Here is a 14,335-nt window from a genome sequence, read left to right on the forward strand (position 1 = left end):
ATACTCCACAATGTTCAGGGACAGCAGAGGAAGAAATGCATTTTGCTCTTACCATCGGTAGGTCTTACTGTGTTGATATGAGCAGTGGAGTGTGAGGTTAGTGTGCCAAGGCCATTTAGTCACCTCAAGTCTTTCAAGTACAGCTTCCTAGCATAGGTTTTAAGACGCTCATACAGAAAGAGATTTTCAGGATCAAATAAGAGGAGAGAAGTTCCCCTCTCCTATACTTTCTACAATATTAACTAAAGCTTACAGATCTCTGTACAAAATAGGTGGTTGTTTTTGCAGTAGGCAGATGACCTGTGGAGCTCTTTGTCAAAGGATATTATGGAAGGATGATTCAGAAATTTAAAGGTGTAGTAGGAGACACTGGGAAAGATCAAGGAGAAATTGATCCTAAAAACACAGGCACATTGATGGGGGAGTACCTGAGTTTAAAATATCTGGGAGAGGGGCTGGGAGAGTGCAGGGGGGAACCTTGTCCCGTTTCCATATTCTTCACTGGACATTCACTGTTGCTGCTGTTGGTGACAGTGCCCTGAGCTAGGTGTACCTGTAGTCTGACCCAGACGAACTTCTTTCTTAAACCCAGGCTGCCATGTTCATTACGGCAGCCCATCTATAATTCATGCAGATTACCCTTTCTGTGGCTGCTGTAAATATCGCAGGAGGTTGCGCTCTCCCCGACTTTCCCCGGGAAAGAGGCGATGCGCGAAATAAAGGCGGCGAAGACCATGTCACCAGGAGAAAGCCCACACTGCTAAGCTCGCACTGACCGGCTGTGCTGCCGCTTTCCCGGCCGTCGGCAGCCCGCGGCTCCTTTGTCACCACTCCCCCGGCGGTGGCGGAGCGCCGAGCCCGCAGCCTGGGAGCGCCGGGAGGCAGCCGGGCGGGCGGCAGGAGGGCTTAGGACCCAGGGGGACGGCAGACGCCGAGTGAAAGGACCCAGGCTTTGGTGCACACGCCTCCTACCAAAAAAAAAAAAAAAAAAAAAAAAAAAAAAAAAATCATAGCCCCGTGGAGCTGGCGCTCGCTCATTCACAGTTTTCTAGAGAGATCTGAGCCTGAACCTGGGAGCCGGGAGATCTTGCTCACCCACCCAGCTCAACAGCAAGGACACCTACAGGGGGATAAAAAAACACAAAAACAAAACCCAAACCCTCCCGGCGGCAGGCTGCCTGGCTCTGTGCAGGTATTTGGATTTGTCTTTTCTCGGTTTGCGGCAGGGCGGCTCGCCGCGATCCCGTCCCCCCCTTCCCCGCACCGCCGGGCCCGGGCTGCGGCGTTTCAGCACCCGCCGGGAGGACAGCTCCGGCCGCGCTGCGGGCGGGGGCCGAGCCCTGCCTGCTCCTGCCTGCACTGCTCCTGCCTGCCCCTGCCTTCCCCTGCCTGTCCCTACCTGCCCCTGCCTTCCCCTGCTTGTCCCTGCCTGTCCCTGCCTGCTCCTGCCTGCTCCTGCCTGCCCTGCTCTTAACTGCTGCCCACTCCTTGCCTACCCTTCTCCCTGACTTCCTACCCTTCCTACCCTTCCTACTCTTCCTACACTTCCTACCCTTCTTACCCTTCCTACCCTTATTACCCCTCCTACCCTTCCTACCCCTCCTACCCCTCCTACCCTTCTCTACCCCTCCTACCCCTCCTACCCTTCTCTACCCCTCCTACCTTTCTCTCTGACTTTGACTCTCTTGCTTGCCTTGACTCCCTGGTCCCTGCCCCCCCCACCTCATACCTGGCCTGCTCCCTCCCTGCCTCCTTCCCCTGCTCCCTGCCTCTCCTGTCTGTCCTGCCTCGGTGCTCTCTGCCTCCCTCTTTCCCCAGCTCAATGTCTGTCCTGCCTCTCTTCCTTTCCCTGATGCCTGCCTTCCCTAACTGTCCTACTTCCCCTGCCTGCCCTACTTCCCTTACCTCCCCTGCTTTTCTTCCATTCCCTGCTTCTTACCTCCTACCTACCCTTTCTCTTCTGCCTCCTGTTCTCCTTGCCCTGCCTCTCTGCCTCCTGCCTTCCTGCTTCTTCTTCTCCTGTGTACTCTCCTCCCTGCTCTGCTCTTCTGCCTCCTTTCCCCCCTGCCCCAGTTTCCCCCCGTTCCTTTCTTTCCTGCCCCATCTGCCCCTCCTGCCTTCCTTCTCCATCACCAGCCTGGGGAAGCAGGGGAAAGAGTACAAGTTGGAAGGGAAAGTCTAGATCCAATTTCAGAGCAGATGAGATGTGAGGATGATGGAGGGGCAAGGGTTAAAGCTGGGAGTTAAGTCATCAAGTAGAGACCCCAGCTAACTGCAGACAGGAGCTTGCCAAACACAAGCAGATACCTGTCTGCTTCTCAGCAAATTGATGCCTGCTTTGACCAGGTACATTCAGCCCAGAGGGGGGGGTGAGAGATTAAGGGGAGGGAGACTGCAGGGTCAGTCAAATGTTCTGCTTTCCCAAAGGCAAACAGCAATGAGTAATGTGCGCAGGGAAGAAGTAGGGTGAATCATGTCTACCCCCATGGATCCTGTGCTGGAGGAAGTCAAGAATTAAGTTGTGGTCTCTGCAAGCAGTGAGTGTGTTCAGGGATGGCTTCGTGCAGAAAATAAACATAAACCAAATAACTGCTGGAGAAACCCCATGCATGCTGCTGGCTTGACTTTAATTCTGTCTGCAGTGGTTTAATCCTGGTGGGAGCGGAGGGGGGTTGAAGAAGGTCAGAGGAAGAAAAGAGCTTTCCCTTTCAAAATGCTGATTCCTAAATCTAAAAAAGCTCCAGGAATAATGAAGTTAAGGAGCAGATGGCTAGTCATTGTCCATCACTAAACAGTGACTGGATCATATTTGGAAGGAAAAATTAAATTACAGAAAGGCTGCTTTCATGTGCTTTCTGAGTAATCAGATGATAACACGGATTTTCTTCTGTAATAAAAGTTAATGCAATGCCAACATCTAAATGACATATTATGTAACAGTATTATGTCAAGTGTTGCATAGCAAAGGTAAGGATTTTCTTTCTTATATAGTGATAAGTCAGATAACCTTATAGATGTTTCCCTGCTTTGTAGTCTGTATCCCAGCATGAAGTTTGCAGGGACAGTTTATGTTGTCAGCATAATCGGGTCTGATATGTATCTGCTATAGAATGTTGCTGCTTGTCTTAAAAATTTTGTTGACTCATCCACCTTTGAAAACTATTGAGTAGTTTCTAAATACTTGTAACGCATATGCAAAACAAGAAACAATAATGTAACCTGTTCTAAGAACCTTGCCATTCTTATTATCTCATAATTTCTGACAAAATCTGGTGCAGAGACCAGATACTCTTATACTGAGTAGCACCGAGTGCTGCTGAGTAGCAGAGTAAGCAGTGCAACTGAGTTTGGCAATAAAGGGACTGCAGAATCAGCCCAATCACATTGAACCATAATTCTTTAAGCTCTGTGTGCTTTGAACACAGAAGGTGTTTCATTGAAACATGTAACAACAACCTCCTTGTCTTCCAAAAGAGGACCATGTCAGTTAAAATACAAATGATCATCCTCATAAAATGACGGAGAATATTTCCATCAAACTAGGACTGTAAACTTCTGCAGTTTTTAATTTAGGTGTGCAATGACTGAAGTATTAGTACTATTGTTTCACAAAATAAATAAATAAATAAATAAATATTATATTCTCTCACAGCCCATTGCTGTGGTGTCTGGCACATACACAGACAAGATGTGACATTAGATCCTACAATAGATCCTACAAGTAAAAACAGGTGGAAACATCAGTCTTTTATAAAGGGGGAAGTTCAGTGAACAGAAGTTCATAAAGCTTTTGGCAGATGGTTATAAGTCCTTTACCCCTTAATATAACCACTGCTCCTAGGATTTAGTCTAAGAATTTCCAAAAACAGTTTATTGTTTGTTTGTTTGTTTGTTTGTTTTCTCTTGGTAATATTTGTAGAAAGAAAGTCCTTAAGTCTAATATGTTGCTCCACTGAGAAAATGAACACACAAAGTATTATCAAATTACATTAAACTTCATTTTGACAATGGTGGGAGAAACGTGCAGATAGCTGTGTTTGTGCTCAGACTTGAATAGGAGTGGAAGAGAAAAACACAGGAAAATTGTGTGAATTCCTAGGTGCAGAAATTCCTTCCTTCCTTCCTTCCTTCCTTCCTTCCTTCCTTCCTTCCTTCCCTTCCTTCCTTCCTTCCTTCCTTCCTTCCTTCCTTCCTTCCTTCCTCCCTCCCTCCCTCCCTCCCTCCCTCCCTCCCTCCCTCCCTCCCTTTTTTCCTCACTCCCTCCCTTCCTCCCTTCCTCCATTCTATTCTTCTTTCCACCTTTTTTCTCTCCTTGCATCCTCTTTGCCTCTTTTTCTTTCCTTTCATCCTCTTTGCCCCTGCCTCCCTTCCTTTATTTTCTCCCTCTGTTTGCCACCGACAGGGCAATAATACATAATGATTTCGTTTAATATTTTTAAAAGAGCATGTTTTTTTTTTTTTTTTTTTTTTTTTTTTTTTTTTATAATGTGTAGCAAAAGCCCCATAAAATCAGATAAACCTCATGTTATTAAAGATGTAGAACTAAATATCTTGATTATATATTTGTATGTTTTTTGTTCCTTCTTCTGTATATCTTTGTGTAGATGACATAATACAACTACTACAGTGCACAGGGGTTTTCAGGAACCGCTGTTATCATCCCGTACTATCAGATTTCTACACACAGCTTAATTATCATGCTTGGGGGTCAGAATTCATGCTTTACGTACTGCTGATAATTTCTGTTGAAGGGAGTTTCTATACACCTGGAAGAGTGACTTCTTTGTCCATTAGTGGCCAGGATGCTTTTTCCATGGTGACACTTCCAGTTCATGACTGATGTGGAAGTCCCACATAGCCTGTTGCTTGTTTGACGTTCCACAGGTCAGGCATCACATTCCCATGGGAGTTTACAGTTTATCTGTGGCTGATAAGTATGTAAAACTTTAAAATAATGATCTGGAGAAAGATAGAAGTAAAAACATTTAGTTCACAGTTATTTTGCTTTTTATTTATTTATTTATTTACAGGTTATCTGAGTTTCCCTGCTCAGCTTGTAGTCCTATTTCCTTAATATTCAGGCTGACAATAACTTTGCAAATTTTGTGTCAAAAGATAGGCAACCTGTTTATTTCACATCTAACAGACAACCTTGTCAGTCTCTCCTGATGCCCATCAGCTTGCAGCAGCAGCAGGGCAGCTGCAGGTCAGTGCTGCAGACATGCCTGCCCTACTTACTGTGCAGGGAGCTACAAGGTTCACTTGAGCTGCTGCCATGTTTTGTGCTGAGCCATGGCTAAATTACCACTGTTGGACAGATAGATGTGGCCCAAGGGTAACCCGTAACTGACTCAAGCTGACAAAAAGACTGTAATATGAGGGGCGTAGGGATGTATGATGTATTGTTTTTACTGGATTGAAGGAAATGTTAGGCTTTGCACCTGAGCAAGGAGATCACAACCCAGGAAAGTGTGAGAAAACATCAAACTCCCCACACAGCTGTTAGAGTCAGAAATGTTTCCTATTTTCATATTGAAGAGGAGTAATATTTCCCTAGCAAAGGTTTACTGGAACTCGAGGTCTTGAAGGCGAAAGGCTTGCAATGTTTAACTCATTTAGGTTCACTGGGAAAATCCCATCCCTTAGGGAAGGGCTGTAGGAGACATCCATAGTCTGAGTGGCAGTCAGGCTATGGAATTGGGAAGTGAAACAGGCCTGCTGGGGTCCCCCATAGGGGGGTAGCTCTTGCCAAAAGCATAAAGAAATTATACACTTTTGGGGTCCTGATTGGGCCATTGAAGCTTCTCCTTACACTGGGGAAACAGGGAACATTGCAGTCTACCTCCTTATTTCCTAGTGTGTAATGTGGTTTCATATTTTTTGCATGATGCAGAGTATTCTGGAAAGGCTGCCCAGATGTTAACATGTAGGCTTGCTGCTCAGGAGATGTATGCCTTGTTCCCAACTCTGTGAAATGTGTCCTCTGTGACTGCAGGCAAATCACTCAGGGCTGTACTTCTCCCCATGAGCTGTGGTGGATGCCAGGATCCTGCAGCCAAGGACAAGAGAGAGTCAGATTTTCTCACCCCTCTTTTGAAATTATTTCATGGAGCCAGGCTACATCTCTTTCTGTACCTGAGCACTCTATCTCCAGTTTGGGTTCCTGCTAAAGTACCCAAGACCACAAAGGGCCATAGGAGCCATTCCTACGAGTGCAGCTATGGATCCATCCGTCCCTGCCCTTATGAAGAAATCCCTGCTAAGCAGAACATAGCCCAGAGATGTTTTCCACAGTTAACATCAAAATATTTTTTAGAAAGCAATGTAATGAGATGACACCGACACTCTGAAATGAAATAATTCTAGGCTACCTTTTTCCCGCCCTCCTTGCCCACTCCCTTCTTTTCTTGCACGATTTTAAGAGCTAATACCTGTATGAATGCTAGGAGCTAGGAATTATATAATGAAACAAATCATAACAATGATGACTATTAACACCAGGTGAGGATCAAAGCCCAGTGTCTTCCCCATCTGAAAGCTGCAGTAATGAAGTTCACATGGTGTGTAGCTTTGGACTGAAGAGAAAACTCTCATTAGACAGAGGCCCCTAAAATCTGTCTGGAATTTAAATGTATGAGGAAGGGCCAAATGGACATGAGGACAATCCTTCAAGGGGCAAATGGTATTACAGAGACTGCAAAGTGGGCAAGAACAAAATGGTCCAGACAAGTATCATCTTAATTGAGGACAGGTTTGGCCAATTTTCCAGCTGTAGAGCAGATAGGTGTTGAATGATGACCAGAAGCTGTCATTGAAGAGAGAGTGTTAAACATGTTAAGATCTTTGAACAGAAAGTGCTAAATATGCATTCTTAAAATATTATTTTCATTTTAGTTAATTAAGTATTGTTATAAATTTTATTATCAACCAAGACTTATTTTTGATGGTCAGGAAAAAATATATAAGCTGTTTGTTTGTCTGAAGACCATATCCTACTTTTAGTATTTTACTTATCCTATAGCCACTCTCTGTCCCTTGTCATTCTCTTGTGACAAAAAAATGAATAAGCTGTAATCATATATGACACCACAATTCTGGTAAAAAAATTCCCCTCCTTTTTTTACTGTATTAATAAGTTGTGTTTCATACCTCTGTTAATTATTTTTCCTTGTTTAAAGCTCGGGTTTGTTCCTTTGAAGGGATGATTTATTGTAAGTGGCTGTGAAAAGACATTAGGAAAGCAAATAGTCCCTTGGGAACAAAGAGTCACAACACAGAAAAGCAGCTGTTGAGACTATAACAAAGAGTCTAGTGTGCCAACACGTAGCAAAATAGGAGAAAAAAAAAAAAAAAAAAAAAAAAAAAAGAGGCCCACCTTTTATTTTTTTTGTGAAAAAAAAAAAAAAAAAAAAAAGCAGAACAAAGATGTAAATACCTGAAAAACTGGCAGATGGATTAGAGCTATACACAACACCAGACGAGGAGATACTGCCATGTGTGGGAGGAGATGAAAATGGAGAAGGTGCTTCTGCTATACCTTTGGGAATCAGGATAAATCAGTACCATTTGAGAAAGCACAGTGACAATTAAACTGGGTAGCTATGGAGCATTAAATTTATTGCCAAGGTAAGCAGGGGGGGAAGTAAGTCATCCACAGATATAAATCAAACTCCTTGAAGTCGATGGTGCTAGACAGGATTACTAACCTCATGATTTGTGTTATGATTCAGACAGTGACAATACTGTTCATAGACATTTTGGATTATTTTGAAATACATAACATTATGCCAGTAAAGCATTTTAGTGCAAAGGGTGTTTCAGCTAATAATTAGAATAATCTATAGATTCTGTATCCCATCCCTGTGGCTCAACTCACCCCCAGAAAACTTTGAAATACATTTTAGAATGTTTCTTTTGTTAGAGAGAATATTTGTAAATTGCTTTTTGGCAGCAAAGTCTGTCAGGGGAGGACCTTAACTCTCTCACCTTGGGATCATTCTGGGGATGAAGGGTGCTAATCCATTTAAATGAGGTAAAAACATTAGAAAATTTAATGATAATATGTAGCATCATTTTTGACACTAACTGATTGGGAACCCTATGTGGAGATCCAAAGGGACAGACTTTCCCACCTTGGTCTATCCCTGTTTCCTTCTGGAGCAGCCTGACCTTTCAGGAATTTGCCTTATTTCCAAAGAAGTATCTCGGAGGAGATGTGAGTCTGAAAAGGAGCAGAGCAAGGGATGTTTTTTACGCCCATAAACTCTCACAAAATGGGTGAAACCGCTGAGGTCACATTTAACTGCCACAAGTCACAGTAGTTCCAAAGGTGTTCAAATTCATAATGAATGAGCCAGAGCTGACACAGACCCCAGATGGGCTCCTTGCTTCCACCCCTCCTCTGCTGAACACCCTCGAGTGCAGCCAGGTGCCCCCCGTGACAGTGTCATACTTTAGCACACCTAACTAGCTCTGTGGAGGCAATTCTAACTCAAAACATGATTTATGCAATAAAGTGCTAATGCCACCATTAATTTGAGATCTAAAGCACAGATTATTGGCCTGATTTTCCAAAGCCCTACATTAATTTTACATCAGCAGAATTCTGTTGAAACCAGCAGAGTTATCTTAATTTGGTCTAATAAAGGCAGGAGGAAAGCATTATTTTTTATGCATGTAACCCATCTTTAATACAACCCATATTTCTTTAGGAATTGAGTAACCTGCAGCCATAGATTACGCCCTCGAGACTTCAGGGTGTGTTTTTCTGGAGTCTTTCACACTCTGTGGTGACTTGTCAAAGACAGGCAGCCTTCTTTCCTCCTGTCTTTGTCTTTTCCTAAGTTTTCCCAGGCTGATGCTGAATCATCAGGTACTCTGCCCTGCAGGTAGCTCTACATATCTCCAGCTCCACAGCAAATACTGAAAGAGGCTGCTTAGCAAACTCCCGTTGAGCAAACTACCCTTGAGCAAACTCACCCACAGGGAAGTCAACTGCACATTGCTGTTGAAAGAAAAGCTTGGGGACATTTTATCTTACCTGTCGCCGCAAATGTCCTTTAAGCAAATATGCAGAAACACTCTGAATTCAAATTTAGGGATCTTATCCTGGAGGAGCAGTTGTGGCATCTAAAGTGTAGTCTGTATCAATGACATGCAAGTTCACAGAACAGGGAACTTGGGTTTCCCTTGTTCTGATTAACTTCCACAACCTGCAGTGTAACTTTGAGCACTCCCATCTAGGAAGTGTCCTGGCTGCTGCTGTCCCCTTGGTTTGATATGAGAACAGTGAATCGAGGAGAGCAGCAGAGTGAAACAGTGTTTGTGCTATAAATAATTCATAATTTTCCAAACAGCTTTCTTCAAATAAAATAAAGCATGTCTTTCACTCAGGGATTCCCTTTTAATTTTTAAAACCAAATTATCTTTTTCAGAAATTAGAGAGAGAGATAAATCTGTTAGGCAGTGGTTTTTGTTTTATTTTGTTTGCTTGTCTGTTTTTGTGAAGGCTGAAAAATTGGATGGATCTTGATCTTTCTTCATGCACATTTCACATTGGAACAGACCTTGATCTTATTTCACACAAGTGTAACTACACAGACTTCGATGACAGCCTCTTGCTAATTATGTCACTGAAATGTAAGAGATTCACTGTACCATTTTGCTCATACATAACAGCATAAGCATCACTTCTAACACTCATAAAAACAAATTCTAGGTAAAGTACAGAATGAAAAAGAAAATGAAATTCAAAACTAAATATTCAAGAAAGCTACAAGGTACTGAAAACAAGAATTTGACGTAAAATATATCTCTTTGCAGCTAAAACACCAACCCTGTAAAATTAGATTCGTCAAACACTTTATTTATGGGACATTTCCCATGAAGCTGTAGTAACTTTCAATGGGAAATATTTTCAGTGATGTTTAACCAACACCAGTGATGTTGGTGGAGTTTTGTTTTATTTTTTAACAGTTTTATGAACAACTCAGGAGCTAATTCAAGGAAAGCTACAAGCTGACAGTACAGCTGATAAAATCAAGTCAAACAAGTTGTTAGACTTCTTATGATGAGTATAAATCTGCATATTTAGGAAGCTGAAATGTTGCTTCTGTTATGGGTTGGAAACAATTATTATAAATTTTGCTTTTGTCATCTTGGACTTGAAGTTATGGAAAGCTGGAACTCCCATACTTTTAGACAACAACTTTGCAAAACGTATTCTAATACTAAGGTGATAAAATATATAATTGTTAATGAACCAGACTGCCCTTCTGAAAGCTTAAATATATACATTCAAGTTGTCAGTGTCTGTCTTATCTTAATTGCACCGATTCTGAAATTATCTGGTTGTTATCCTCTTACATATGAAGCCTACAAAACACTTTTATGGTTATATAAAGTTCAGAAACATATTTGTATAATCTTTATATACATACTTAATCTTCCTTTTATATATTTGCTCTTTCTTTTAGAAAGTGATGGAATAAACAACACTTTCCTTTGGATGGATTATACAACATATGAACTGCCTGCTACTCTTTCTGCAGGAATAAGAAAAGCCCTTCGCTTTCATTTGTTAGGTATCAGTGTGATAGCAAAAAGCTTCTGAATGGCTCACGCTCACAGCAGACCATTTGTTGAATGGGATCAGCACTTCCACTAAAATATCTGAAGTTAAGGATTTGGAAAACAGATTTTTGCAGAGATGACCCATTTACAAGCTGGACTTAGTCCAGAGACTATAGAAAAAGCCCGCCTGGAACTGAATGAAAACCCAGACATTTTGCATCAGGATATCCAGCAAGTCAGGGACATGATCATCACGAGGCCTGACATTGGGTTTTTACGTACAGATGACGCCTTCATCTTGAGATTTCTCCGAGCCAGGAAGTTTCACCAAACGGAGGCCTTCAGACTGCTGGCTCAGTACTTCCAGTACCGCCAATTAAATCTGGATATGTTCAAAAACTTCAAGGCTGATGATCCAGGAATCAAACGGGCTCTGACTGATGGGTTTCCAGGAGTGCTGGAAAATCGTGACCACTGTGGCAGGAAGATTCTTCTGCTTTTTGCAGCCAACTGGGATCAGAGTAGGTAAATGTAGATAGTGTCCTTATCTTTTTACATGCACTTAAACACTCAACTTGTAAATGAATATTTGTGACCATACATAAAGAAGCAAAGCCATCAGTAAAATATTTGGTAACAATGAGTCCATTTCACTAAAACTTTTACCTGACCTGATCACCTCTCATTCATCAGATGTAATCTCATTCAGAGCCAAAAGTATATCATAGTATCAAATGAGTAGTTCATAGTTTTTTGTTTGTTTAATTGTTTTGTTTTGTTTTGTTTCTATAAAAACTTCATTTTTTTTGGTCAGATAGTGTTGGCTTGCTATAAATATTATATAATTATAAATCTTATATAATATTATATATGATATAATTGCTTCAGTAATATCATAGATTAGTTTAACAGGTTGACAGAAAGCAAATGTCTTGAAACATATGGTGGCTCTCCTAGCTCTTCTGGTGCAGCAGGAAATAACCATATTTATCTTCAGAATACTGAACAGATATTTTTTTGTTTTAATGATTGCGGAATTATAACCTCTGTTATCAGATTTTCTCAATTTGTATCATAATTTCTACACACTCTGGTTAGTGTAAGCTTGTTAGTTTGATAAATGTGAGATTCATGTAAAGTATATTTTCTTTTCAGGACATTTACTTACAGAGAATGAACTAAGATATCTCCTGTTCATTATTATAAAATTCTATTCTTAAATGTTAATATGATTAAACAGCTTTCACTACCTATTTGAAGTGATATAAATACAGAGAAAAGATGATTTTACCCAAATATCATGCTCACATTGCTCCCTTTGTCAGAAGTTATTCCATTCCATTTTCCCTGCATTCATAGTAAGATGAAGAAGTTCATTCAGCTGTTGTGATTGCCAGGTGTTCTGCTGATCTTTAATAAAAATGAGAGCAAAGAAAAAAATCAGATTCAGGTCTTGAGCATCAAAAATTCTGATGATTTCCAGGTAGAATTTTGCCTTGGTGCAGTCTAAAGTTGCCCGTGAAAGTGTCTTTCATCCTTAGGAGTCAATAGATTAGGGCTTTGCATTTTCATTACAGAAATTATTAATGAACATGTGCCTGCAATTTTTCATGTTCATTGTTTTCTGGGTAAACCTTTCATGTCCCTGAGAAAACTGTTCAGAACTGCTTCCATTTTTCTTTCCATGCATAGATCAAGCAAATAGATGTACAAAAACATAGTTTTTTATATTTGGTGAAATCCAGAACTGAAGCCAGTGATAAAAGTCCTACTGCGTACAATGAGGCCTGACTTTGTGAACTGTGAGCTTGGCTTTCTTCCAACCACAAAACCCTTCCTTTAGCACTTGGGCTGAAAAGAAAGATGAATAAGCAGGTATCTTGAAGTAATAGAAAGCATCAGCTTTAGAGGACAGAAGCATTGTGGCTCTGCTGGTTGTATTAAGGGATTTAGGTATTATACGGAGCTGGCTTCAGGTTTCTGATCCCTCAACAAAATTAATCCATATGATTAACCTTGTCCATCGGGTCCTGCTCTGGGAAAGTTGAGAATGCTTCTGTCAAAGGCTCCTGCACAGGGATTTGGACAGAAAATTGATTCTTGCCAGATTTTGGCTCAAGTTTTCTTAAAGTCCATGTTTCCACGTGTGTATGTGCATGTATGCAAAACCAAAGATACCTTGTTTCCTAAAACATAATTTTAACTTTCAACAAAGAAAGGCCAAGGCTATTGTCATAGGATATACTTTCTTGAGTAAAAATCCCATGCAAATTCTACCTCACTTATTCCACTGAAATTCAACTGTTGTCTGGATTCAAATGACAAGAATTGTCATTTTTGTCAGCTTTTGTATCACTGCAACTTGTGAGTTTGAGGTCTGCAAAAGGAGTGCTTTGAGTATTAATTAGGAACAGGATTTGATCTCTAAGAAAGCAGAGGTATGATCTCCTCCTTCTTTATTGCCTAAAGACATCAATAAGAGTAAAAGATGTTAAGGAACTTGAAATGATGAGCGTGATATCCTATTAAGCAGCAGAAAAACAGATTATTGACCTGAAAAAATGCACGTGCATATTTGTTTCAAAAAGTAAAAAGGGGCCATTGTTTATATCTAACAAACATTTCGTGGACAACTTTTCTATGGATATGTCTTCAGTGATGACAAGATGTTTACAAGTTTAGATTTTGCCTGAAGATTAGTGCAACCAACTCATCTGATGTTATGATGCTGACAAGCAAGAGTAAGAGCTCAGCCTTCAGCATGCTTTTCCAAACTTTAGTCTCATTTCCAACTGGTTGTGACTTCTCTTTCTTTATCATTAAAGCATAATTTAAAAGGGATGATTCATAAAGGAATGCTAATTTAAAAAAAAATAAAAATAAAAATAAAAAATCCTTAATATCAGCATTGCTTGAATCTGTAAACTGATTTTCAGCCCAGACATTTATATCATTTACACCCCTGGGAATATGGTGGGTATATGGACCACATGCTAGGCAGGCATTTCTTACAAATTTATTGATTTTTTTAAAGGAAATGTCATTATTTGTGTAACGTCACTGCTTGGATAAACCAGATCCAACATATTTTTAAGAGAATTCCTCTATCAAAGACAAAACCTCTGCATGAGCTTTTAGAAACACACTATTATTAACTTCAAGAATGCAATTGATAGATCTAATATCTTTAGGAAACTAGCTTTTAGTTTCCAGTATCAGTGTTTCTAGCTTCAGCTTCTAGCTACCGGACGTTGTTAATATGAATAGACCACAAAAATATGTCAGCTTCCCATGTTTCCACTTTTGTGTCCTAACCATCTAATCTTTTAACCTACTTTTGAATTCACTGAGGATGCTGCAATATAGTGAAGTTACTCTCAGGCAACACGTTAGTAAATTAGCTACTCTACAGCAGTGGTCCTCACATTCACTTTTGACCACGCTGAATGTAAAACAGCTAACGTCCTTTTCCTTGAGGGCAAAACTACCATTGTATTGTCCACAGGGTAAGAAAATATTTGTGGGCAGTCAACAAAATAAAGACAATGTACTGCAAAGTACCACCTAGCTTAACATTTTGCAATATATTTGTGCTGCCAAAGCTTAAATAGATGGAATTGATTTACTCTCAGATTTAGGAATATTTTCAGGTTGCTAATATTCTGCATCATTCTTTTCTGGTCCTTTCCTATCATTTTAATATTGTTGTTAATGTGCTGATGGATGAACTGATTACAAACTCACTAAGAAAACATCATGTGGT

The 14,335-nt window shown here is 40.7% G+C and overlaps 1 protein-coding gene across 1 annotated transcript in view; it reads left to right on the plus strand.

Moving 5' to 3' along the window:
* Nucleotides 1–713: 713 nt before the first annotated feature.
* The window catches only part of CLVS1 (clavesin 1), a 103,675-nt gene continuing 90,053 nt past the window's right edge, over nt 714–14,335 (plus strand). Inside the window, exons 1-2 of the mRNA XM_035319195.1 lie at nt 714–1,192; nt 10,476–11,097. Of these exons, the coding sequence (XP_035175086.1) occupies nt 10,709–11,097 (389 nt within the window). The 5' untranslated portion in view covers nt 714–1,192; nt 10,476–10,708. The remainder of the gene's footprint in view (nt 1,193–10,475; nt 11,098–14,335) is intronic.

This window comes from Oxyura jamaicensis, chromosome 2 (genome assembly GCF_011077185.1).
Source record: "Oxyura jamaicensis isolate SHBP4307 breed ruddy duck chromosome 2, BPBGC_Ojam_1.0, whole genome shotgun sequence".
Lineage (NCBI taxonomy): Eukaryota > Metazoa > Chordata > Aves > Anseriformes > Anatidae > Oxyura > Oxyura jamaicensis.